General features: G+C 41.8%; 3 protein-coding genes across 10 annotated transcripts in view; 2 read left to right on the plus strand and 1 right to left on the minus strand.

Annotated features, from left to right (window-relative positions):
- Positions 1–19,129, minus strand: part of tubg1 (tubulin, gamma 1) — a 76,352-nt gene extending 57,223 nt beyond the window's left edge. Inside the window, exons 1-4 of the mRNA XM_041173322.1 lie at positions 18,978–19,129; positions 11,715–11,827; positions 5,363–5,530; positions 4,348–4,416 (exon numbers count right to left, since the gene is read on the minus strand). Of these exons, the coding sequence (XP_041029256.1) occupies positions 4,348–4,416; positions 5,363–5,530; positions 11,715–11,827; positions 18,978–19,026 (399 nt within the window). The 5' untranslated portion in view covers positions 19,027–19,129. The remainder of the gene's footprint in view (positions 1–4,347; positions 4,417–5,362; positions 5,531–11,714; positions 11,828–18,977) is intronic.
- The window catches only part of cntnap1 (contactin associated protein 1), a 1,152,571-nt gene that overhangs the window by 597,162 nt on the left and 534,197 nt on the right, over positions 1–21,212 (plus strand). The window lies entirely within an intron of this gene.
- The window catches only part of retreg3 (reticulophagy regulator family member 3), a 49,126-nt gene continuing 46,361 nt past the window's right edge, over positions 18,448–21,212 (plus strand). Inside the window, exons 1-3 of one of the 4 annotated variants that reach the window (XM_041173319.1) lie at positions 18,448–18,489; positions 18,585–18,661; positions 19,380–19,617. In XM_041173319.1, the coding sequence (XP_041029253.1) occupies positions 19,403–19,617 (215 nt within the window). In that variant the 5' untranslated portion in view covers positions 18,448–18,489; positions 18,585–18,661; positions 19,380–19,402. Of the gene's footprint in view, positions 18,490–18,535; positions 18,746–19,106; positions 19,245–19,379; positions 19,618–21,212 lie in introns of those variants that run through there. The other 3 variants (XM_041173321.1, XM_041173320.1, XM_041173318.1) reach the window with 3 other exon arrangements.

Genomic DNA, 21,212 nt, shown 5'->3' on the forward strand with positions numbered 1-21,212 from the left:
TCTCTATCTCTCCGCCCCCCACACACACACCTTAAACCAGCTTATATTTCAGCTCTTTCCTGGACTCGAACTCAAGTTCTGTCGAAGGGTCATGAGGACTCGAAACGTCAACTCTTTTCTTCTCCGCCGTTGCTGCCAGACCTGCTGAGTTTTTCCAGGTAATTCTGTTTTTGCTCTGTTTGCAAAGGAACCTCATTTCGAATTTGTACGGTCAAATGTGCTTTGCCTCATGTCTGTTTAAAGTCTGTGGGTTATTGTTGCCTTGGTGAAGATTTACCTGGGAGTGATTAATTTGGGGATTTGTTTAAAAGTTATTATGGTAATAATTTGTAGACATGCGTGTGTGTTTAATTTCTTGGTAAATTAATAAATGTTTAATTTAGTTTTATATAAAAAAAACCCTTGAGGATTGGTGATTATATTCCTGAATTCAGAGCTGCATCTCAAACATACCAATTGAAAATACAGGTTATGACGGTTGTTCAAGTTTCCCTCTGGGATTTAAACAACTCAGTCTTTACCAACTGCTATGTCACAACACTCCCTATTGTAGAGATCACATCATGAACAACTAATACATCTTTCAATTTGGTATACTGTATAAGTAAATTGTGGTTTCACTTGAAAGGAGCTCTTAGGTTTAGGAACATAGGAACAGAAGGCCATTCAGCCCATTGAGCTTGCTCCGCCATTCAATACGACCATGGCTAATTGAACACTTCAATGCCTTTTACCCACACTATCCCAATAACTCTTTACGTTATTGTAAATCAGAAATCTACCAATCTCTACCTTAAACATATTCAATGAGCTTCCACGGCCCTCTGGGGAAGAGAATTCCAAAGATTCACAAACCTTTGAGTAAAGAAATTTCTCCTCATCTCGGTCCTAAGTGGCTTCCCCTGCATTTTGAAATTGTGGCCCCTGGTTCTGGACTCCCCAACCAGAGGAAACATCTTACCTGCATTTACCCCATCTATTCTTTTAAGTATTTTGTAGGTTTCAATGAGATCACCTCTCATTCTTAGAAACTCTAGAGAATACAAGCCCAGTTTCCCCAATCTCTCCCCAGAACAAGTCTGGTGAGCCTTTGTTGCATTCCTTCTACGGCAATAATATCCTTTCTGAGGTAAGGGGACCAAAATTGCACACAGTACTCCAGGAGCAGTCTAACCAAGCTTCTATACAATTGAAGGAAGATTTCACTACCCCTGTACTCAAATCCTCTTGCGATAAGGCTGCACCTCCATGTTAGCTTTCAGCAACTTATGGACAAGGACACCCAGGTCCCTTTACACATCTACACTTTCTAATCTCTTACCATTTAGGAAATACTCTGCACATCTGTTCCTTCTACCAAAATGAATAACCTCACATTTTTCCACATTATATTCCATCTGCCATGTTCCTGCCCACTCACTAAGTCTGTGCAAATCCTCCTGTAGCTGCTTTACATCTTCCTCACAACACACATTCCAGCCTAGCTTTGTATCATTCGCGAACTTTGAAATATTACATTTGGTCCCCACATCCAAATCATTGATAAATAGTGAGCAGCTGAGGCCCAGGTACTGATCCTTGCCGTACCCAACTAGTCACAGCCTGCCAATGCGAGAATGAACCGCTTATTCCTACTCTGATTTCTGCCTGTTAGCCAATCCTTAATTTACACCAGTATATTGTCTCCTACCTCATGTGCTTTTACTTTGCTAATCAACCTCCTTGGGGGACTCTGTCAAAAGCCTTCTGACAAACGAAGTGGAAGATTGGCTAACTAATAGAAGACAGAGAGTTGGGATAAGGGGGCATTTTCAGGATGGCAACCTATAACTAGTGGAGTGCCACAGGGATCAGTGCTGGGGCCACAATTATTTATTATATATATTAATGATTTGGATGAGGGAAATGAATGTACTAACACCACGTTTGCGGATAACACAAAAATAGGTGGGAAGGCAAATGTTGAGGAGGACACAAAGAGTCTACGGAGGGATATAGACAGGTTATGAGTGGGCAAAAACTAGGCAGATGGAATACAATGTGGGAAAATGTGAGGTTATGCATTTAGGCAGGAAGAATAGGGGAGCAGAATATTTTTTAAATGGAGAAGGACTGCAGGAAGCTGCAGCACAGACGGATTTGGGGGTCCTCATGCATGAATCACAAAAAGCTAGCATACAAGTTCTACAGGTAATTATGGAAGGCAAATGGAATGTTGGCCTTTATTTCAAAGGGAATGGAGTATAAAAATAGGGAAGTCTTGCTAAAATTATACAAGGCTTTAGTTAGACCACACGTAGAATACTGTGAACAGTTTGGGTCTCCTTATCTAAGGAAAGATATACCAGCATTGGAGACAGTCCAGGGAAAGCTCACTAGGTTGATCCCGAGTATGGAGGGATTTTCTTATGAGGAAAGGTTGAGTTGGTTGGGCCTGTACTCACTGGAGTTTAGAAGAATGAGACATGACCTTATTGAAACATATAAGATTCTAAGGGGGCTTTGACAGGGTATTTGCTGAGAGGTTGTTTCCCCTTGTGGGAAAGTCTAGGGCCAGAGGGCATAATCTCAGAGTGAGGGGTCGCCCATTTACGACAGATATGAGGAGGAATTTCTTCTCTCAAAGGGTAGTGAATCTGTGGAATTCTTTACTGCAAAGGGCAAGAGGGACTGGGTCCTTAAGTATATTCAAGGCTGAGGGAGACAGATTTCTAATCAGTCAAGGAATCCAGGGTTATGGGGAAATGGCAGGAAAGTTGATTTGAGGATTATCAGATCAGCCATGGTCTCATTGAATGGTGGAGTAGATTTGATGGACCGAACAGTCTACTTGTGCTCCCACGTCTTATGGTCTTAAAGCGGTGGGAGGTATTGTCAATAGTGCTATCAAGTGGCATTTACACGGCAATAACCTGTTCACTGATGCGCAGTTTGGGTCTGTCAGGGCCCCAGGGCCACCCAGCTGCTGACTCCACTGTCGCTGCATCAAAGTCCTGGAACTCCCTCCCTAACAGCACTGTGGAAGTGCCTAAACCACATGGACTGCGGCGGTTCAAGAAGGCAGCTCATCACCACCTTCTCAAGGGCAACGAGGAATGGGCAATAAATGTTGGCCTAGCCAGCGATGCCCACATCCTGTGAAAGAATCTAAAAAACTACTTTTTATTCTTGATTTCTGTGGCTTTTAGTTAAACTAGGCAGGAACATTCATAATGGCATGGTCGGGTATGTTTTTTTGAGGGTGTTATTAAGATAGACTAAGACTTTAACTCTGCATCTAGCCATCCGATACCTGATCTAAATATGTCAAATCTTCACATTGAATAATAATACTGCAGTGTTCACTGTCCTGCACTGACATCACTCACCTTGACTAAAATGGAAATTACACTGTGCAGCTACTGCAGTTTGAATAGATGGGTATAATAGCTTAGTACAGAAAATACAGAGCATTATAACAGACTCAACAAATAAACTCAATTTGCACATTCCAACTGCGAAATGTCTACACCTCTTATGTGCTCAGAGTACTGTGTATAAATGGCTCATGTCAAAAGTAGAACATCACTGCAAATTGAAGTCAGGATATGTTTGTTGGTCTCAAGATCATAAGGTTCAGGATTCTGTTAGAAAACATGTGATATACCCAAGGGCAGCCTACGATTTTTCTTATGTTTATTGACTCAGCCAAGTGCTTGTTTGGCCAACTATGGGGAGGCGGTGGCATAGTGGCATTGTCACTGGACTAATATTCCAGAGACCCAGGGTTCGAATCTTGCCACAGCAGATGGTGGAATTTGAATTTGATAAAAAGTCTAATGATGACCATGAAACCATTGCCAATTGTTGTAAAAACCCATCTGGTCTGCTAATGTCCTTTAAGGAAGGAAATCTGCTGTCCTTACCAGGCCTGCCCTACATGTGACTCCAGACCCACAGCAATGTAGCTGACTCTTAAAAATTTGGGATGGGCAATAAATGCTGGCTTAGCCGGCAACGCCCACATCCAATGAATAATAAAAAAAATCATCTCATGGATGAGGCAATAAATAGTACTTTTGCCTCATTTTAGTTACTGTGTCACAGGTTTAATAGATTTGAAACACAAGGTTGGGTGGAGACTCTATGCATATCAATCATAAGGCTGACTAGTGCTTACAAAACTGGGTCTTCCCATAACTCTCACACCACGAAGGCTTTGCTTTTAAAGAATTCAAGAATCTAGTTGATTGAAATGTTTAAACAGGCAACTGATGAGGTGACTGCTGATAAATCACACAGCTTATTAAGAATTATTGTACAAAGATCAACGGAGTATCTAAAAAAGGACTAAAAGCAAGGACTTACCTCCAAACTGTCACTTCCATCTGCCTCTCGGTCAATAATATCAAAAATATCCTCGTGGATTTTCTCACCCTATTCAAAGCAAGAAGAAAAGACATGACCACAACTCTTAAAATAAAGGGCTTCTCTCACAAAGGAGCTGACCGACCATGAAAGTCAAATACACCCACTTACAGAACCGTAGAAAAGTTATGGTGCAGAAAGAAGCCATTCAGCCCACCGTGTCTGCGCCAGCCACAGGATGGATGCCAAGCAAATACAACACACGCAAGCCATCTGGCAGTCGCCATCAGATGTATAACGAATCATACAATTCAGAGCTCTGCAGAGGAACTTAGAGGAATAGATTCTTGTGAATGGATATAGTTGCATGTTGGGGAAGAGCAATGCGATTTAGGGGTATATGTTCACGGGACATTAAAGAGAGCTGAAGTTGGAAAAGGTTGTAAAAAAAATCAAATAGAATTATCAATTTCCTATATGAGCATAAGAAACATCAAGCGATATAGAATATAAAATCCAAGAGGTAATGATAAGCCAAAGTAAAACTTAAGATCTCACTTAGAGTAAATACTGTGTGCTGTATTGGGCTCCATGCCACTGAGGATATTAAACCTTTAGAGAAAGCACAATGTTGATTCTCAAGAAACTTACTTGAAAGGAGGAAATATAAATAGGGAGAAAGACTTTTAGCAGAACATATTATAGAGCAACTTAACAGAAGTATTTAAAATGATTGAAGAATGAAACGGTAGCTAGAAACAGATTATTTTACAGTGGCTCAGGTGTCTAGAATGACAGGGCACAACTTCTAAATTAAATGCAAGGAATTTGGAACAAAGGACAGGAAAAACTCCACACACACAAGGAAAAGCTGATGAAGGGATGTGGAACAGGGTGGCCAAATGTGATTAAAATCATTTGCTCATGTGGAGGGTAAACTTGGATGTGGATCGGTTTGGTTGAATGGCTTGCTTCTAAGTTGTAGTTTTATTACCATTTTAAACAATGAGTGTACCTGAGAGTAGCCACTGGCCCAGTTGTTGCCTGCACCTCCGCCATGCTCCGACAGGTAGATATTCTCTGGGTTGTACAGGTTGGCATAGGGTGAATTCAGGATGGAATGAATCACACGAGGCTCCAAATCTAATAGCACAGCCCTTGGGATATAATGCTCATCATCTGCCTAAACAAACATACATTAGACTTACCACAACAAAAACAGCCACACATTGAATCATAAAGGAGAGTCAGATGCAATCAATGTTTTTTGTAAAAACAACGAATAAAGCAAAAATTAGATCCATGTAATGATTAGTTTTATATATATATTTTTAATTTGTTTCAGAGGTTGGTAAAATTTTCTGAGCTGACTGGTTTGCAAGAGAGGATCACAAGGTAAATACCATGTTGGTCTGGAATCATTTGTGAGCCAGTTTTTTTTTGCAACGTGTTCATTTTTTCTGCTGCTTTCTCATAAATTACCAAATTTATTAAACAAGATTTCATAATTTACCATGATGGAGTTTGAACTCAAAACCTCTAGGTTGCTAGTCCAGTACCATAACTGCTAGACTAGCATGCCTAATGTGCAAGTGCAAATGCACTCTTTGATAAGAGAGCTCAGGATTAGGAAAACATGTCTAGTAAGCACTATTCACCTTAAGCTCATCAAGTTAGCTCACCTCGTTGCAGGTGGCCTCCTGGAACTGACAAGTTTGCCATCTCAATGGCAGACGTGGCTTGGTTTAACACATTTGTGTCAAATGTGTTAGGTTAGGCTTGAACCCACTAGAATTTAGAAGAGTAAGAGGCGACTTAATTGAAACCTTTAAGATCTTAAGCGGTCTTGACAGGGTGGATGTGGAGGGGATGTTCCCGCTTGTGGGAGAATCTAGAACTCGGGGGTCACTGTCTAAAAATAAGGGGTCGCTCATTTAAGACAGAGATGAGGAGAATCTTTTTCTCTCACAGGGCTGAGAGCCTTTGGAACTCTCTTCTTCAAAAGTTAATAGAAGCAGAGTCTTTGAATATTTTTAAGGCAGAGCTAGATGGATTCTTGATTCGCAAGGGGGTGAAAGATTATCGGGGTAGGCAGGAATGTGGGGTTGAGGTTACATTCAGGTCAGCTATAATCTTATTGAATGGTGGAGCAGGCTCAAGGGGCCGAGTGGCATACTCTTGCTCCTAATTCGTATGCTCGTATGTAAAGATTTGAATACAAAAGTAGGAAGGTTATGCTTCAGTTATATAGGGCATTGGTGAGCCCATATCTGGAGTACTGTGCACAATATTCCTCGCCTTATTTAAGGCATTGCATCGGAAGCGTTTCAGAGAATGTTTACTAGACTAATACCTGGATGGGAGGGTTCTTTTATGAGGAAAGGCTGGACAGGCTAGGCTTGTATCCACATGAGTTTAGAAGAGTAAGAGATGACTTGATTGAAACATATAAGATCCTGAGGGGTCTTGTCAGGGTGGATGTCTGAGCCAGGGCCTAGGACTGGGGCGGGTTACTGTTTGAAAATAAGGGGTTGCACATTTAAGACAGAGATGAGGAAAAACTTATCCTCTCAAAGGGTCGCGAACCCTGGAACCCTCTTCCCCAAAAGATGGTGGAAGCAGTGTCTTTGAATATTTTTAAGGCACAGGTAGATAGGTTCTTTATAAGCAAGGGGGTAAAAGATTAAAGGGGTAGGTGGGAATTTGGGGTTGTGATTACAATCAGATCAGCCATGATGTTATTAAATGGTGGACAGGCTTGAGGGGCCAAGTGGCCTACTATGCTCCCAGTTTGTATTCTCATATGTAAAGGTGAACTTGAATGTTCCTGTGGTCATGTCAATTCTTATTATTTTGGTTTCTCATTTACTACAAAACTCACCTAGGCAACCAGTTTTGATGGTCCTCTCACCCCCAAGACAGACTTGGAGTAGAAGGAAGAAACCAATTAAGAAAAAGATTTTAAGATTATTTCACAGAATCACAAAATTGAGGGAAAATGTTAAATTAGGCAAATGAAGTATTAGACAGAAAAAATTATTTGAATTATACATCAGGCAAAACAGAATGTAAGTTTAAAAGGTGGACAGGGTAAACACATTTAGATTTTCAAAAATGCTGACTTAAAACTGTATTAAGTGTTTGTGCTAGCAATCCAGGGCAGTTATTATCATAACAAAGCCATTCCAGGCATTGGATTATATTGCTGAAGTATCAGTACATAAACTAGTGAACAAACTCGAGTGTGGTGAGACTCAGGTCCCAAATTCTGTTCACAGTCTATGTCCCAAGGGGCCTTAACATATTAAGGAAGATTAAAATTTACCGCACAATAACGATTCCTAAAATTGGAGCCATCATTTTCCAACACATTCCGGAGGTTAGCTCGAGAAACATGGGGGATGATTTCCTCTGGATCGTGCCATTCGTTTGAAAGTAGTCAAATCGGTACAAAAGTTTATGGAGCTTTAACTGCAAATTATGTTCAGCGCAAATCGACTTCCCATGATCTTTTGCGCTAATTGTGCTGGAAACTGGATTTGCCCACAAAAAAGGACACACCCCCAGACTGCATTCAAAACTTGAGAGTTTCCACTAATTGTGCTCGTTTGTGGCCCTTCGAGAAGGCTCCTTAAACTAAGCTGCTAACTTTAGGTGCAAGGATACAACAAGCATGTTTTTAACCTTTAGCTCTTTTTATAATTTACTAAGAAACTGTCTATTGTACACCAATGTAATTACTAAGAAGTACTATATTGTTTAATGCCATTTTCAGTTATTTAAAATTGGATGAAGCATATTTATTTATTTGTGATAAACCCTTTAGCTGTACTAATGAAATTGTCCCACGTTACCACTCAAATGGAATGATATCTTTAAGGCAAAAAATTGATTATAAAGTTGCATTCTAAAATACCATCCGATTGTGTTGGTTCATGGAAAATTTTATATCTGTCGAGATGCTAATGAGTTTGAGTGGAAACTTGAGCAAAAAACACCTCTGAAAACTCTCTCAATGTGTGTCTGGATCACCGATTGAGAAAAATGCAGAAATTCGTGGCCAAGATATTTCACCATTGCTTTGCAAACCAAGAAATTAAACACAAATCACAGCTCTCAGCCACAGCTCAGGTCTGGAGACTTAATGCTTAAAAACTTAACGATAAAGGTTTAAAAATATATAAATGGGCCAGGATGTAATTGCATGAAAGGTAGAAAGCCACTGTTGAACCTAGTATCAAAAGAAATACTTGTGCTCTACGGCACCCTCTCCTGGTAAACACTTCACATTTCATCAACATTTGACAACTCGTTTCCTTTCAGTGGTAGGATCTGTTGATACAGACTATTTCAGAGCATTTTAGATGCAAACAATTCATTTGTGAAGTGACTAATTACACTTTTGCATCCCTCGCCTTTTAAAAAAAAAAGTAGTTGAAAAATTCCATCCCATTTATAAAGCTGAATTGGGTATCAGAACAAGCCTTCACAGTTTAAGTTTTCAATTTATACTGAATGCCATCCCACATCTGCCAGAAATCTGATGAAAACCAGCCAAGGCATTGCATTCAACTGGCTAGATGATATTCTGATGGAAGTTCATCAGCCTGAAATGTTAAATGTTTCTCTCTCCATAGATGCTGCCTGACCTGTTGAGTAATTCCAGCACTTTCCATTTGGATTCCATTTTGGCCAGAATTAGCACAGTGGGATTTTGATAATACAGAACAATTTTAATCCAACGACTAACTGAAATGTAATTAATTAGTAACTAAATCCACTAGCTAGTCAGTGAAGCTACTTTGCCAGACAGTAACCTAAACAAACTTGCCCCAACTACTTTGCAGGCATGAGGCTTGATGTCATTGCATGACTCATCTTGCTATCTATAAGAACAGGAGTAAACCACTCAGACATCGGGTCTGTTCTGCTACTCAATTCAATCATAGCTGATTGACATCTTTATCTCCATTTACCTGCCTTGGTTCCATAGCTCTTAAGGTAGCAGGATGAACTGTGTTATCATTTGAAAACACGTCACATTCCACATGCATGCTGACGACACTGGAGCCATGTCGCCAACTCTCTCTACCTATCTCAGGTTTGTTACATTACTAATCTGTCATCCAGTACTGGATGAACATACATTTCCTTTAATTAAATATTGTGAAGAATGAAGGCATTGCCTTTGGTTCCCACCACTAACTCCATTCCCTAGCCACTGACTCCATCTTCCTCTCTGATCAGAGTCTGAGGCTAAACCAAACTGTTGCAAGTATGAATACTTGACCTTGAGCTGAGCTTTTTTCCCCCACAATTTCTCCATCACTGAGGACTTAAACCACCACCACCATTGCATCAACCATCTCCACTCCTGCCTCAGCTCATCTGCTGATGAAATCCTCATCCATGCCTTTGTTATCTCGATTCTCGACTATCCTAATGTTTGCCTAGCCAGCTTTACATCTTGCAACATCTGTAAACCTCAACGCATCCAGAATTCTGCTTCCCATATCCTATCTTGCATCATGACACGTTCACTCATCAACTTGCACTTGCTCATCTACATTAGTTCCTGGTCTGGCAACAATTTTTTAAAAATTTATTCAAGAGATGTAAGCATCATTGTCAAGGCCAGCATTTACTGTCCATCTCTAATTGCCCTCAAGAAGATGATGCTGAGTTGCCTGCAATCCATTTGGTGTGCGCTGTTATGGAATTAAAAATTCCCTTTCTTTTTTCAAATCCCTCCGTGGCTTCATCCCTTCCCTATTTTTGTAACCTTCTTCAGGCCTATAGCCCTTGGAGATCTCTGTACTGCTCCAACTCTAGCCTCTTGCACGTCCAATTTTTATCACTCCATCACTGGTCGTGACTTCAGCTACCTTGACCCTAAGCTCTAGAATTCCATCCCAAACCTCATCATCTCTTTCCCTCCTTTAAAACATTCTTTAAAATCTATTGCTTTGACCAGGTTTTTGGTCACCTGCCCTAATATCCACTTACAGCTGTTTTAGGTCTGAAGAAGTCATATGGACTCGAAATGTTAACTCTGTCTTTCTCTCCATAGATGCTGTCAGACCTGAGTTTTTCCAGCAAATTTTGTTTTTGTTCCTGATATCCACTTATTTTGTTTGGAAACACTCCTGTGAAGTACGTCATGTTTTACTACATTAAAGACCTTCTATATATGCAAGTGGTTGTTGCATTAGGGAACATTTCCCAAATATATCTTAATTAAAAGACACGGTATTTAGCTGAATGAGCTCCTCAGGTCTTAAGCCCAACCACTTTCAGCCGCTTCAACAATACATTTCCTTCTGTCATAAGGTCAGAAGTAGGGATGTTCACTGATAATTACACAATGTTCAGTTCCATTCGCAGTTCCTCAGATAATGAAGCAATCCATGCTCGTTTACAGTAAAATCTGGACAACATTCAGGCTAGGGCTGGTAAGTGGCAAGTAACATTGTGTCTCACAAGTGCCAGGCAAATGCTATCTCCAACAAGAGAGAACCTGCTGCCCCTTGATATTCAAAGGCATTTAACTGTTTCTGAATGACCAGACTTATGGAGAGATAGGGAGCGATAAGACCATGTTGGAATTTGAAAATGAAGGATAAGAATTTTAAAAGCAAGGTGTTGCTTAACCTGGTGTGGGGCAGGGGCGGAGGGAGAGCCAATATAGGTCAGTGAACACAGGGATGATGGGTGAATGGGATTTGGTGGCGAGTTAAGACACAGACAACAGAGTTTTGCACAACATCAGGTTTACGGAAGGTAAAGTGTGGGGAACAGGTCAGGAGTGAGTTAGAATAGTCTAGTCTGGAGCTTTTCAAGAGCAGAGGCAGGGTGGACTTAAGTGATGTTATGGAGGTGCAAACAGGTGGCCTTAATGAGGATGTAAATATGTGGGTGAAACCTCACCCTGGCGTCAAATATGACACTGCATGTGAATAGCATATGCACAAGCAGTTGTCAGGGATGGAGTCAGAGGCAAGGGGGTGGAATCTGTGGCAGGAACCAAAGACAATAACTTTAGTCTTTCTAACTGGGGGAAATTTCTGTTCATGCAGGACTGGATGTCAGACCAGTCAATTTATGTCTGTCAATTTATTGACAGTGGAGGGAATGAGACAGATGGTGCTGAGTGTCATCACCATGCATGAGCAATCTGGCATTGTGTTTTTGGATGATGTTGCGAGGGGTAGCATGTAGATAAGAAATAGGAGGAGCCAAGAATACATCCTTGGGGGGAATACCAGAGCTCCCTGACCAAGAATGGGAAGAGGAGCCGTTGATGTTCACAGCAGAGGCTGCCTTGCTTTTTGTATGATGTACAGTTAGAAGGTGACTAATAGCCATACCTGGTAGAAGAAGACATCCTTCCTGTCAGTGCCTTCAGTGGCAAATTCTTCAACAATCCCTTCAGGGCTGATACCATGTTCTGCACAAAGCTGTTTCCAGAACTCAAATCCAACTGTGAAAACACATGAAGATCACAATGAGAGCAGCCCTTAAAGTTACATCTTGATATCTAGATGAAATTTGATTTTTGGTACAATAAATAAAGCTCCAATTCTGTTCCAATGTTATTTTGTACTTTACAGAAGTGACATTTGCCGCAAGAAATTTTTAAATCACAAAATAATCTGAAGTTTTAATATGAGGGAATTTTCTTATCTTTCCATGAAAGTATCACATTCTTCATACAGACATTGCTGTCTAGACTTGTCAAGCGCTCTCATTAATAGGAGTGGTGGTGATGACTAAACCCCACTCCACCCCTTCCCCTTGCAAAACCACTTGCAATTTCAGCACTGCCCTCAGTAGACAGTTTCGATGTTGGGCTAGCTAGAACGGTTTGGGAAAAAACCTACATCGTTCCCACTACAATTCAGTGATTTGGTTTCCAAAGAGACTTGCCACATGCTAAAGGTCACAGTTTTGGAAAAGGTTCCATTGTTATTAAAATTAATTTGCAGAGGAAGCAAGGTTGCATCCGTATTTAATATTTTCATTCTCATGTTTAAATCCTTGCAGGGCCTTACCCTTCCCCATTTCAGTAACCTCCTCCAGCCCTGCAATCCTTCCCCAGATTCCCTATTCCTACATCTCGCGAGCACTGTGCATTGCACTGTCTTCATCCACCAACAGTGGCTGTGCTTTCAGTCCCATGTTCTGGAATTGATTCCCTAAGCCCCTCCACCTCCCTACAAATCTTCCCAAAATCTCACTTCTTTCACCAAGCTTTTTGTCACCCCTGCTTCTATTTTTCTTTGGCAGGGTATCCACAGTTTTGATTACACACCTGCGAAGTGCTAAGGGACTTTAATCTATGTTCTGTATCAATGCATTTTCAAAATATTCAGAATTACAGAAAGTAGAGCATTACTCGCTCATTCTAATTCAGAATTTTGAGTGTACAAAGTAGGGACTTTTTTTTTCTCTTGAAAAGGCTGAAAGGTGATCTCATCAAAATTCTTAAAATAGTGAAAGTGGATAGAGAATGTTTATTTGTGGGGAAGAGCATAACTACAGGTCAATATAAAACAGTCACCAAGAAATCCATAGGGAATTCAGAAGAAACTTCTTTACCCAAATAGTGGTGAGAATGTGGAACTGTTACCACAGGGAGTGGTTGAAGCAAACAGTCAAGAATCATTACAACACAGTAGGCCATTCAGTCCATTGAGTCTATGCCAGCTCTCTCTAAAGCAATCCAATCAGTCCCATTCCCTCCCACCCTCTATCCTCGTGGTCCTATGAAGTTTATTTCACTCGGGTGGCCATCCAATTTCCTTTTGAAATCACTAGGCTCCACTCCAGCCACCCTTGTTAGCAGGGAATTCCAGGTCATCGCCACTCGCTGCATAAAAAATTTCTTCCTCACATCCACCCTTCTCTTGTCTTAAATCCGTGTCCCTTGGTCCTTGTTACCATTAGCTAATGGGAACAGCTTTCTTTTATCTACTTTATCTTAACTGGCCAAAATCCTGTACACCTCTATCAAATGCCCCTTTAATCTCTTTTGCCCCAAGAAGAAACTCAGCTTTTCCAATTTAACCTTGTAGCTAAAATCCCCCATTCCTGGAAATGTCCTGTTAAATCTTCTCTGCATTCTCTTAAGGAATTTCACATCCTTCCTAAAGTGTGACCACCAGATGAGGACACAATACTGCAGCTGTGGCCTAACTAGAGCTTTATGCAGGTCTAGCATAACTTTCCTGTTTCTATATTTATTTATGAAGCACAAATTACAATATTGAGAGAGCAGTTAGCAAAGCATATGTCCTGTCACTTTCAAAGATCTATGGACATGAACCCCACCCCCCTCCATTTCCCACTGTCCCTGCACACATTTTAGAACTGTGCCATTTAGTCTACATTGCAACTCAATATCTTTTTTGGCAAAGTGCATCACCTCACACTTCTCTGTATTAAATCCCATCTGCCACTTGTCTGCCCATTCTGCAAGATCATCTATGTCCTTTTGTAGTCAATTCGTATCCTCCTCAGTGTCAGCCACACCTCCAATTTTGCTACATCAGCAAATTTTGAATTTTTACTCTGTATTCCAATATCCAAATTATTTACTGTAGATCACAGCATACAAGTCGATCCAGTGTATAATAGGATCCCATTTTCCTGGTGCCAGAATGCATGTTTAGGCCTATACTCACATTAGGAGTCGGCACATGGGATCAAGTAGGCCAAGATGATGTGTGGGAATTTAAGACACACCGACACAGAGCATACTGTACACGGAGGTCAACAAACAGAAATGGGTCCTCCTGCAAAAAGAATTAAGGGCATAGCTGGTTTCAAGCTAAAAGTTATAACATTTGCTAACTCATCCAATAAATGTGCTGCAGCAGGGAATTTGGTGGTAGTAAAAAAACTGGTGCGAGAATGGAAGAAGTAGTTGCCCTAAAGATGCACAAGAAGCCATGAGAACACGGACCAACCACTGGCCTGATCGTGAGAAGCATGTCTTGGAACGGGTCCTCAAAAAATCATCGGAATGGTTACATTGTCACCAGAAATGCAATACGCACTTAAGTGGGCCGAATCAAAGCCCGAAGCCAGCAAAAATTTCAGAGCAACAACTAGTTGGCGTTAACTGCTTTATGGAACAAAAGCATCTAGAGTTGCAGAAGAAAACCAAGATCGCTCAGAGACTACCAAGAAATCTCGATGCCAAAACGACTGGTTTCCACCAATTTATCACCAGACTGTGGCAAAAACAGTCTGATGTACTCACTATGTCACATCGGCAACACAAATCTCAATATGCCAAGCAACTGAACTGCGGAGTGGAAATGTTCGAAAACAGTTCTAGTGAAAACTACAGGACATATGATAAGTCTCACTGTGGTACTGGCCCGAAGGAACAAAATTAAAGCCCACTAGAAAACCGAAAATTGAGTTCCCTGGAGGAATTTTTGTGTGTGTCCATGATGAGGTGGATGGATGAGGATGGAGTGAATTTGTGGATCAATAATTTGTGAAATAAGTGACCCAGTGGCCTACACAAATAATGCAGCTTATTAGTGTGGGACATGTTTAGATCCCACATAATTGATAACATCAAGAGGGGTCTGCAAAGAAATATCACCCATGTTGCTGTTATGTCAGAAGGTCTAACGCTCATAGTTCAACCTTTTGATGTGACTCTCAACAAACCATTCAAGGATCATTTTCAAGCCGAATGGAGTTGGTGAATGGTTGATGGAGAAAAAATGATCACAGAGTAGACATATGCATGCTTGATGTTTTGTGTGGCTTCATCATCAAATAGTAGGATGCTATTGATGCACAAACTGTCATCAGATTATTCAAAAATGTAGAATATCCAATTTAATGGATGGAGTGGAGTGTGATTTGTTGTGGAGGGATGATTCTGAAGCCAAAAGTGCCATATCTGATCCAGAGTGGGATCCGAACAACGATGTTATGGCCAAAGTGACTCAGGATGAATTCGATGAACTCTTTGCTTCGGCTGCTGAAGGTGATTAATTTGACAGCTGCCGGTGTTTTCTTTACATTTCAAAATAATGACCACTACCCTAACACAGAGGGTTCACATTTTATACTCGGGTGTATAAGTCAATCCCCATTTTTGGAAGGATTTTTTGAACCTTCAATGGTCAACTTACATGCCGCGATCATCCATATATAAAAATCACTGGCCCCAGTGCTGTTGACCAGCACCAATCTAAAAAACAACCATTTACCATGACTTGTTTTCTGCCCCAAGCCAATATTTTTTTATCCAAGTTGACACGCCTATTTCACGAGCCTCAATTTTGGTAATCAGCCTTTTATATGCTACTTTGTCAAAGGCTTTCTTAAAATCTATACAGACAACATCCATTGCTTTCTATTCATCAGCCTTCTCTGTTACTTCATCAAAAATTTCAATTAGTGAAGCATAATCTTTTTTTTACAAATCCGTGCTGGCTTTCCATAATTAACTCAAACCTCTTCCAAGTGCCTGTTGATTATTTTCCTTGATTATTCTAAACTGATGAGCCTATAGTTGCTAGGACTGTCTTTCCACCCTTTCTTGAATAAGGTGTCACATTAGCCACCCTCCAATGCTCTGGCACTTTCCCTGTATCTAGGAACAACTGAAAGATTAAAAAGCAATCCCTTCCACTATCTCCACCCTCACTTCCTTTAGCAACCCGGGATGTAAATCATCAGACGAGGTGACTTATGCACTCATTCACTTAAGGTGCAAAACAAAAGGTAAATCGGCAGGATAGACTCATGGAGTTGGAGGTTCTATATTAGTATGGATAGAAGATTAGTTAACAGGTAGAAAGCAGAAAGTGGGCATAAACAGGGCACTTTCAAATTGGCAGGCTGAGTGCTGCAAAGATGAGTGCTGGGGCCTCAGCTATTTGCTATCTACATTAATGACTTAGATGAAGAGACAGAGCGTAATGTATCAAAGTTTGCTGATGATACCATGCCAGGTGGGAAGGTAAGCTGCGGTGAGGACACAGAGGCTGCAAAGAGATACAGGCAGGTTAGCTGAGTGGACAAGATGGCAGATGGAGTATAATATGGGGATGTGTGGGGTTGTTCACTTTAGTCGCAAGTTTAAAAAAGCAGAATATTTTACAAGTTTCACACCTTCTAAAAACGTTAATGTTCAAAGAGACTTGGGTGTGCTCGTACAAGGAACACAGAAAGTTAGCATGCAGGTGCAGCAAGCAATTAGGAAGGCAAATTGCATGTTGGTCTTTATTCCAAAAGGGATTTGAGTACAAGAATGAAGAAGTCTTGCTACAACTGTACAGGGCTTTGGTGATCCCACACCTAACATATTGGGTGCAATTTTGGTCTCCATATTTAAAGGAAGATATGCTTGCCCTGGAGACAGTACAGCAAAGGTTCACTGGAATGGCTCCTGGGATGAGTGTGTTGTCCTAATGGAGAGGCTGAATGGTTTGGGCTTATACTCTCTGGAGTTTAGAAGAGTATTTCAATGAGATCACCTGTCATTCAAGGTTATGAAAGGGCTTGACAGCATAGAGAGAGATCCCCTGGCTGGCGTATCTAAAACAAGGGAACACATTTCCAGGATAAAGGGCAACTCATTTAGGACTGAGAATGATGAGAAATTTCTTTACTCTAAGGGTCAACATCTTTGGACTTCTTTACTCCAGAGGGTTGTGGATGCACTATCACTGAATGTATTTAAGACTGAGATAGAATTTTGGGCTCTCAGGGAATCAAGTGGTAGGGGAAGAAAGCAGGAAAGTCAAATTGAAGGCCAAAATCAACCATGATCATATTACATGGCAGAGGAGACTCAACAGGCCATATGGTCTTCTCCTGTTGCCTTTTCTTGTGTTCAGATCTGGCATCCTGTTTGTCCAAAAGTCACAACATGAACATAGCCATTACAAAAGGGTGGCTAAAAGCAAAATGCTGCAGATGCTGGAAATCTGAAATAAAACAGAAAATAACAGAAAAACTTAGGAGGTCTGGTAACATCCATAGAGAGAGAAACAGAGTTAACGTTCCAAGTCCATATGACTCTTCTTCAGAGCTAAAGAGAAGTAGAAATATGATGGATTTTATACTGTTAAAGAGAGGATGGAACAGGAGGAATGAGGTAGAAGGTCAGAGATAGGTGACAGCTTAGGAGAAATTGACAAAGATGTCATGGACACAAGACAAAGGGAATGTTAATGGTATTGAGTTCTTTATTCCAGAAAGTGCTGAGACAAAGTAAGATAGCAGGACAAGGGTCAGCACTCATGAAAGCAAAACATAAAAACAAGTGACGAGCGGCCCTGTGGGGGGTGGGGGGGATGGATTTGAGGAAAAGGATAAGAAAAAATGAACAAGTCATTAAATATAAAAATGCTCTCAGGTATTTGTCACCTCTTGACTCGTTTACTGCAATGACCCTCACTCCCTCTTCCCTACATCCAAGACTGCAGAGTCTTGTACATCATGTTCTGGCTGTGCCTTAAACTGGCTAAATCTTCTGCCTCTTCACCTTCTTCACCAGACTAATTCCTGGGATGGTGGGACTGACATATGAGGAGAGATTGAGTCAATTAGGATTATATTTGCTGGAGTTCAGAAGAATGAGGGGGGATCTCATAGAAACCTACAAAATTCTGACAGGACTAGACAGGGAAGATGCAGGGAGCATGTTCCTGATGGTGGGGGAATCCAGAACTTGAGTCACAATCTGAGGATATGGGGTAGACCATTTAGGACTGAAATGAGGAGAAATTTCTTCACCCAGAGAGCAGTGAGCCTGTGGAATTCGCTACCACAGAAAGTAGTGAGGCCAAAACATTGTATGTTTTCAAGAAGGAATTAGATATAGCTCTTGGGGCGAATGGGATCAAAAGATATGGGGAGAAAGCGGGAGCAGGCTACTATCTTGGATGAGCAGCCATGATCATTATGAATAGCTGAGCAGGCTTGAGGGGCCGAATGGCCCACTCCTGTTCCTATTTTCTATGTTCGCTTCATTTCAGATTCTTATCTAAACCCAATAACTTTGACCAACCTTCTGGTCACTATTATCTCCTCCGTTTGCTTTAAAGCTGTGAAACACAAAGACAGAGTTTCTATCCTAAATAACAAAGTGTTGGAACTCAGTAGGTCTGGTAGTATTGGTGTAAAGAGGAAGAGTTAACGTTTGAAACAGATTATACTCTTCTTCGGAACTCTAATCTAAATCCGCTTTAAACACACAGGCTGCTGTCGAGGTTTAGAAGCGATTTGCCTCGAATCGAGAGTTTGTACCAAGTCCAGGAGAGCTGGTGCACCGAAGGTAGTCACAATGTCAGAGTGCAGTTGCTGGAGACTCTGCCGGACTGCGGCGAGACGCCACTTCACACTGGGCCCTTCCCCACAGGTAGTGGGGCCGATGCGCGGTACCAAATTACCTCCTGAAGTGACGGCCAGATCTGAACACCGCAGCGGCCTCTCGGCCACATCTCCAGGCCAGAGTGTCCGGACAGGCCAAGGCCCGCACCACCTCCTGTACAGTGGGACAGGAAGACGGCATGAATGGCCCTGTAACCAACTGGCTCACTCATCAACCCCCAGGCGACAATGCGCCCTCCTCGAACCAGCCGCTGTCTTACTTTGGTTGCCGCACTGGCCGAGCTGCAACGTTATAATTTCCCGAGGCATCGCCGCCGCTCGTCCCGCCAACGCCACCAAGGATACGCACAACCCGCCGCCCGGCTAGCGCATGCGCACAAACCCCGTCGCCCGGCTAGCGCATGCGCACAAACCGAGCAACCGGAGTAGGGATAATCGGGAATTGTGCAGTTGATCCAGTCTCGTTAATCCGAATTAACTCAGATTCATTTCGAATATAGGGCGGGTGCTCTGGGACATCGCAGAAAGTAAAGCCGCTACCCATGTGCATTTACAACTTAATCTATGTTTACGGACGTGACGAAACGATTCATCCGTATTTACGTTGTTGATTAATATTCATGTTTTCTGATTAATATTCATGTTTGCTTATTAATATTCAGTATCCAGGCAGCCCGTCACCAAGATGGATGCAAGGACAGTGACAGGAGGGCCTGTCGGCTGCCAACGGACTCCGGGTTCAGACCCAGAGCCGGACCCCAGTCATCATCTCCGGCAGCAGCAGCTACTCCGCGTCCTGGGACACTACGAGCCGGTGCTGACTTACTGGCAGAGCGTGTTGGTGTGGGAGAGGCCGCTGCACAGCCTGCTCCTGTACCTGAGCGTCAACGCCGGCTTCTGGTAAGCGGGAGTCCGAGGTGGGTGGTAGCCGACGTGAGATGGCACAGCCGGGCTGGGCCCAAGAGCTGAACCGGCCCGCTTAACGGGGATGAATCTGCTGGCACTCACTCTGGACCTGTATTGTTGATTGGGTCTCTCCTGCAATCGGTCCCCGTTCCCCGGGAATACAGTGGCCAGCATGTTAGGCATATTAAAAAGAGAAAATGCTAGAAATACTCAGGTCAGGCAGCATTTATAGAGAGAAAGAGAGTTAACATTTCAGGTCAACAGCATTTTCTGTTATTTCAGATTTCCAGTACCTGCAGCAGTTTGCTTTTGCACGCAGTATTCTAACTGTGGCCTAACCAGTGTTTTGTACGTTTCCAACATAAAACCCCCTGCTCTTATAAGGTGTGCCTTGGCTAATAAAATAAAGTATCTGGTATGCGTTCTTAACTAGATTATCCACCTGACCTGATCTCTTGACATGCACTCCAAGATTCGTCTGTTCCTCTACACTCACTTATTCCCTTGTTTTGTCCTTCCCAAATACATTATTTCACACTTCTGGATTGCATTCCATTTGCCACTTTTCTGCCCACCTGACCAGTCCATTGACATTTCTTTGCAGTCTACAGCTTTTTTTCCACAATCAACTATTTGTTTCATCTGTAAACTACTCCATTATGCCTCCTACATTTAAGTCTTAGATAATTGCAGCAGTTCAAGAAGGCAGCTCACTGCCATCTTCTCAAGGGCCCTTAGGGATGGGCAATAAAAATGCTGGACTAGCTGACACCCACGAAAATGAAAGTGAAAGAATAAAAAAAGTTGATGTACACCACAAAAAGTATTCGGAACTGTGAGGAGAATAGTGATAGGCTTCAAGAAAATATAGACAGGGTATGGGCAGATAGTGGCAGATGACTGATGCAGTGAGTGTGCAGTGATACATTTTGGTAAAAATAATGAAATGTAATATAAGCTAATAGGTACAATTCTAAAGGCATTGAGACCTGGGTCATTGAAGGTGGCATGGTAGTTTGGGAAAGTGGTTAAAAAGACAACAGGATCCTGACATTATAAATAGAGGCATTGGGTGAGGAAAGGTCATCGACCTGAAGCACTAAATCTATTTCTCTGTCCATGGGTGATGCTTTCCCAAATTTTCTGCTTTCATTTCTACGCCGATTTTACCTACACCACATGGACTGGAACAGTTCAAGAAGGCAGCTCACCACCACCTCCACAACTAGGGATGGGCAATAAATGCTGGTCCAGCCAGCAAAGCCCACATCCAGTGAATGAATTAAAAAAAAAACTTTTTTTGCTCATCCATCACCCCAACCTTCACTGAGATTCACTGTCCATCCAAAATATCTCCATTTTAAAATTCCCACCTTCAAATCTATCCATGACCTTATCCTAGCTATCTCCGAAATCAATTTCAACCCTATCGTCTCATGTGAACACTCAGTTAGTCTAACTGTGGCTATTTGTGTAGCTACAGTGGTCCTACCATTAGAGACACATTGGTTCTACAGTCTAGAATTCCCTCCCTAAATCCCTTTGTCTTTCTACCTTTTCTCTAACTTTAAAAACATTCTCAAAATCTC

The sequence above is a fragment of the Carcharodon carcharias genome, chromosome 23, assembly GCF_017639515.1.
Source record: "Carcharodon carcharias isolate sCarCar2 chromosome 23, sCarCar2.pri, whole genome shotgun sequence".
Lineage (NCBI taxonomy): Eukaryota > Metazoa > Chordata > Chondrichthyes > Lamniformes > Lamnidae > Carcharodon > Carcharodon carcharias.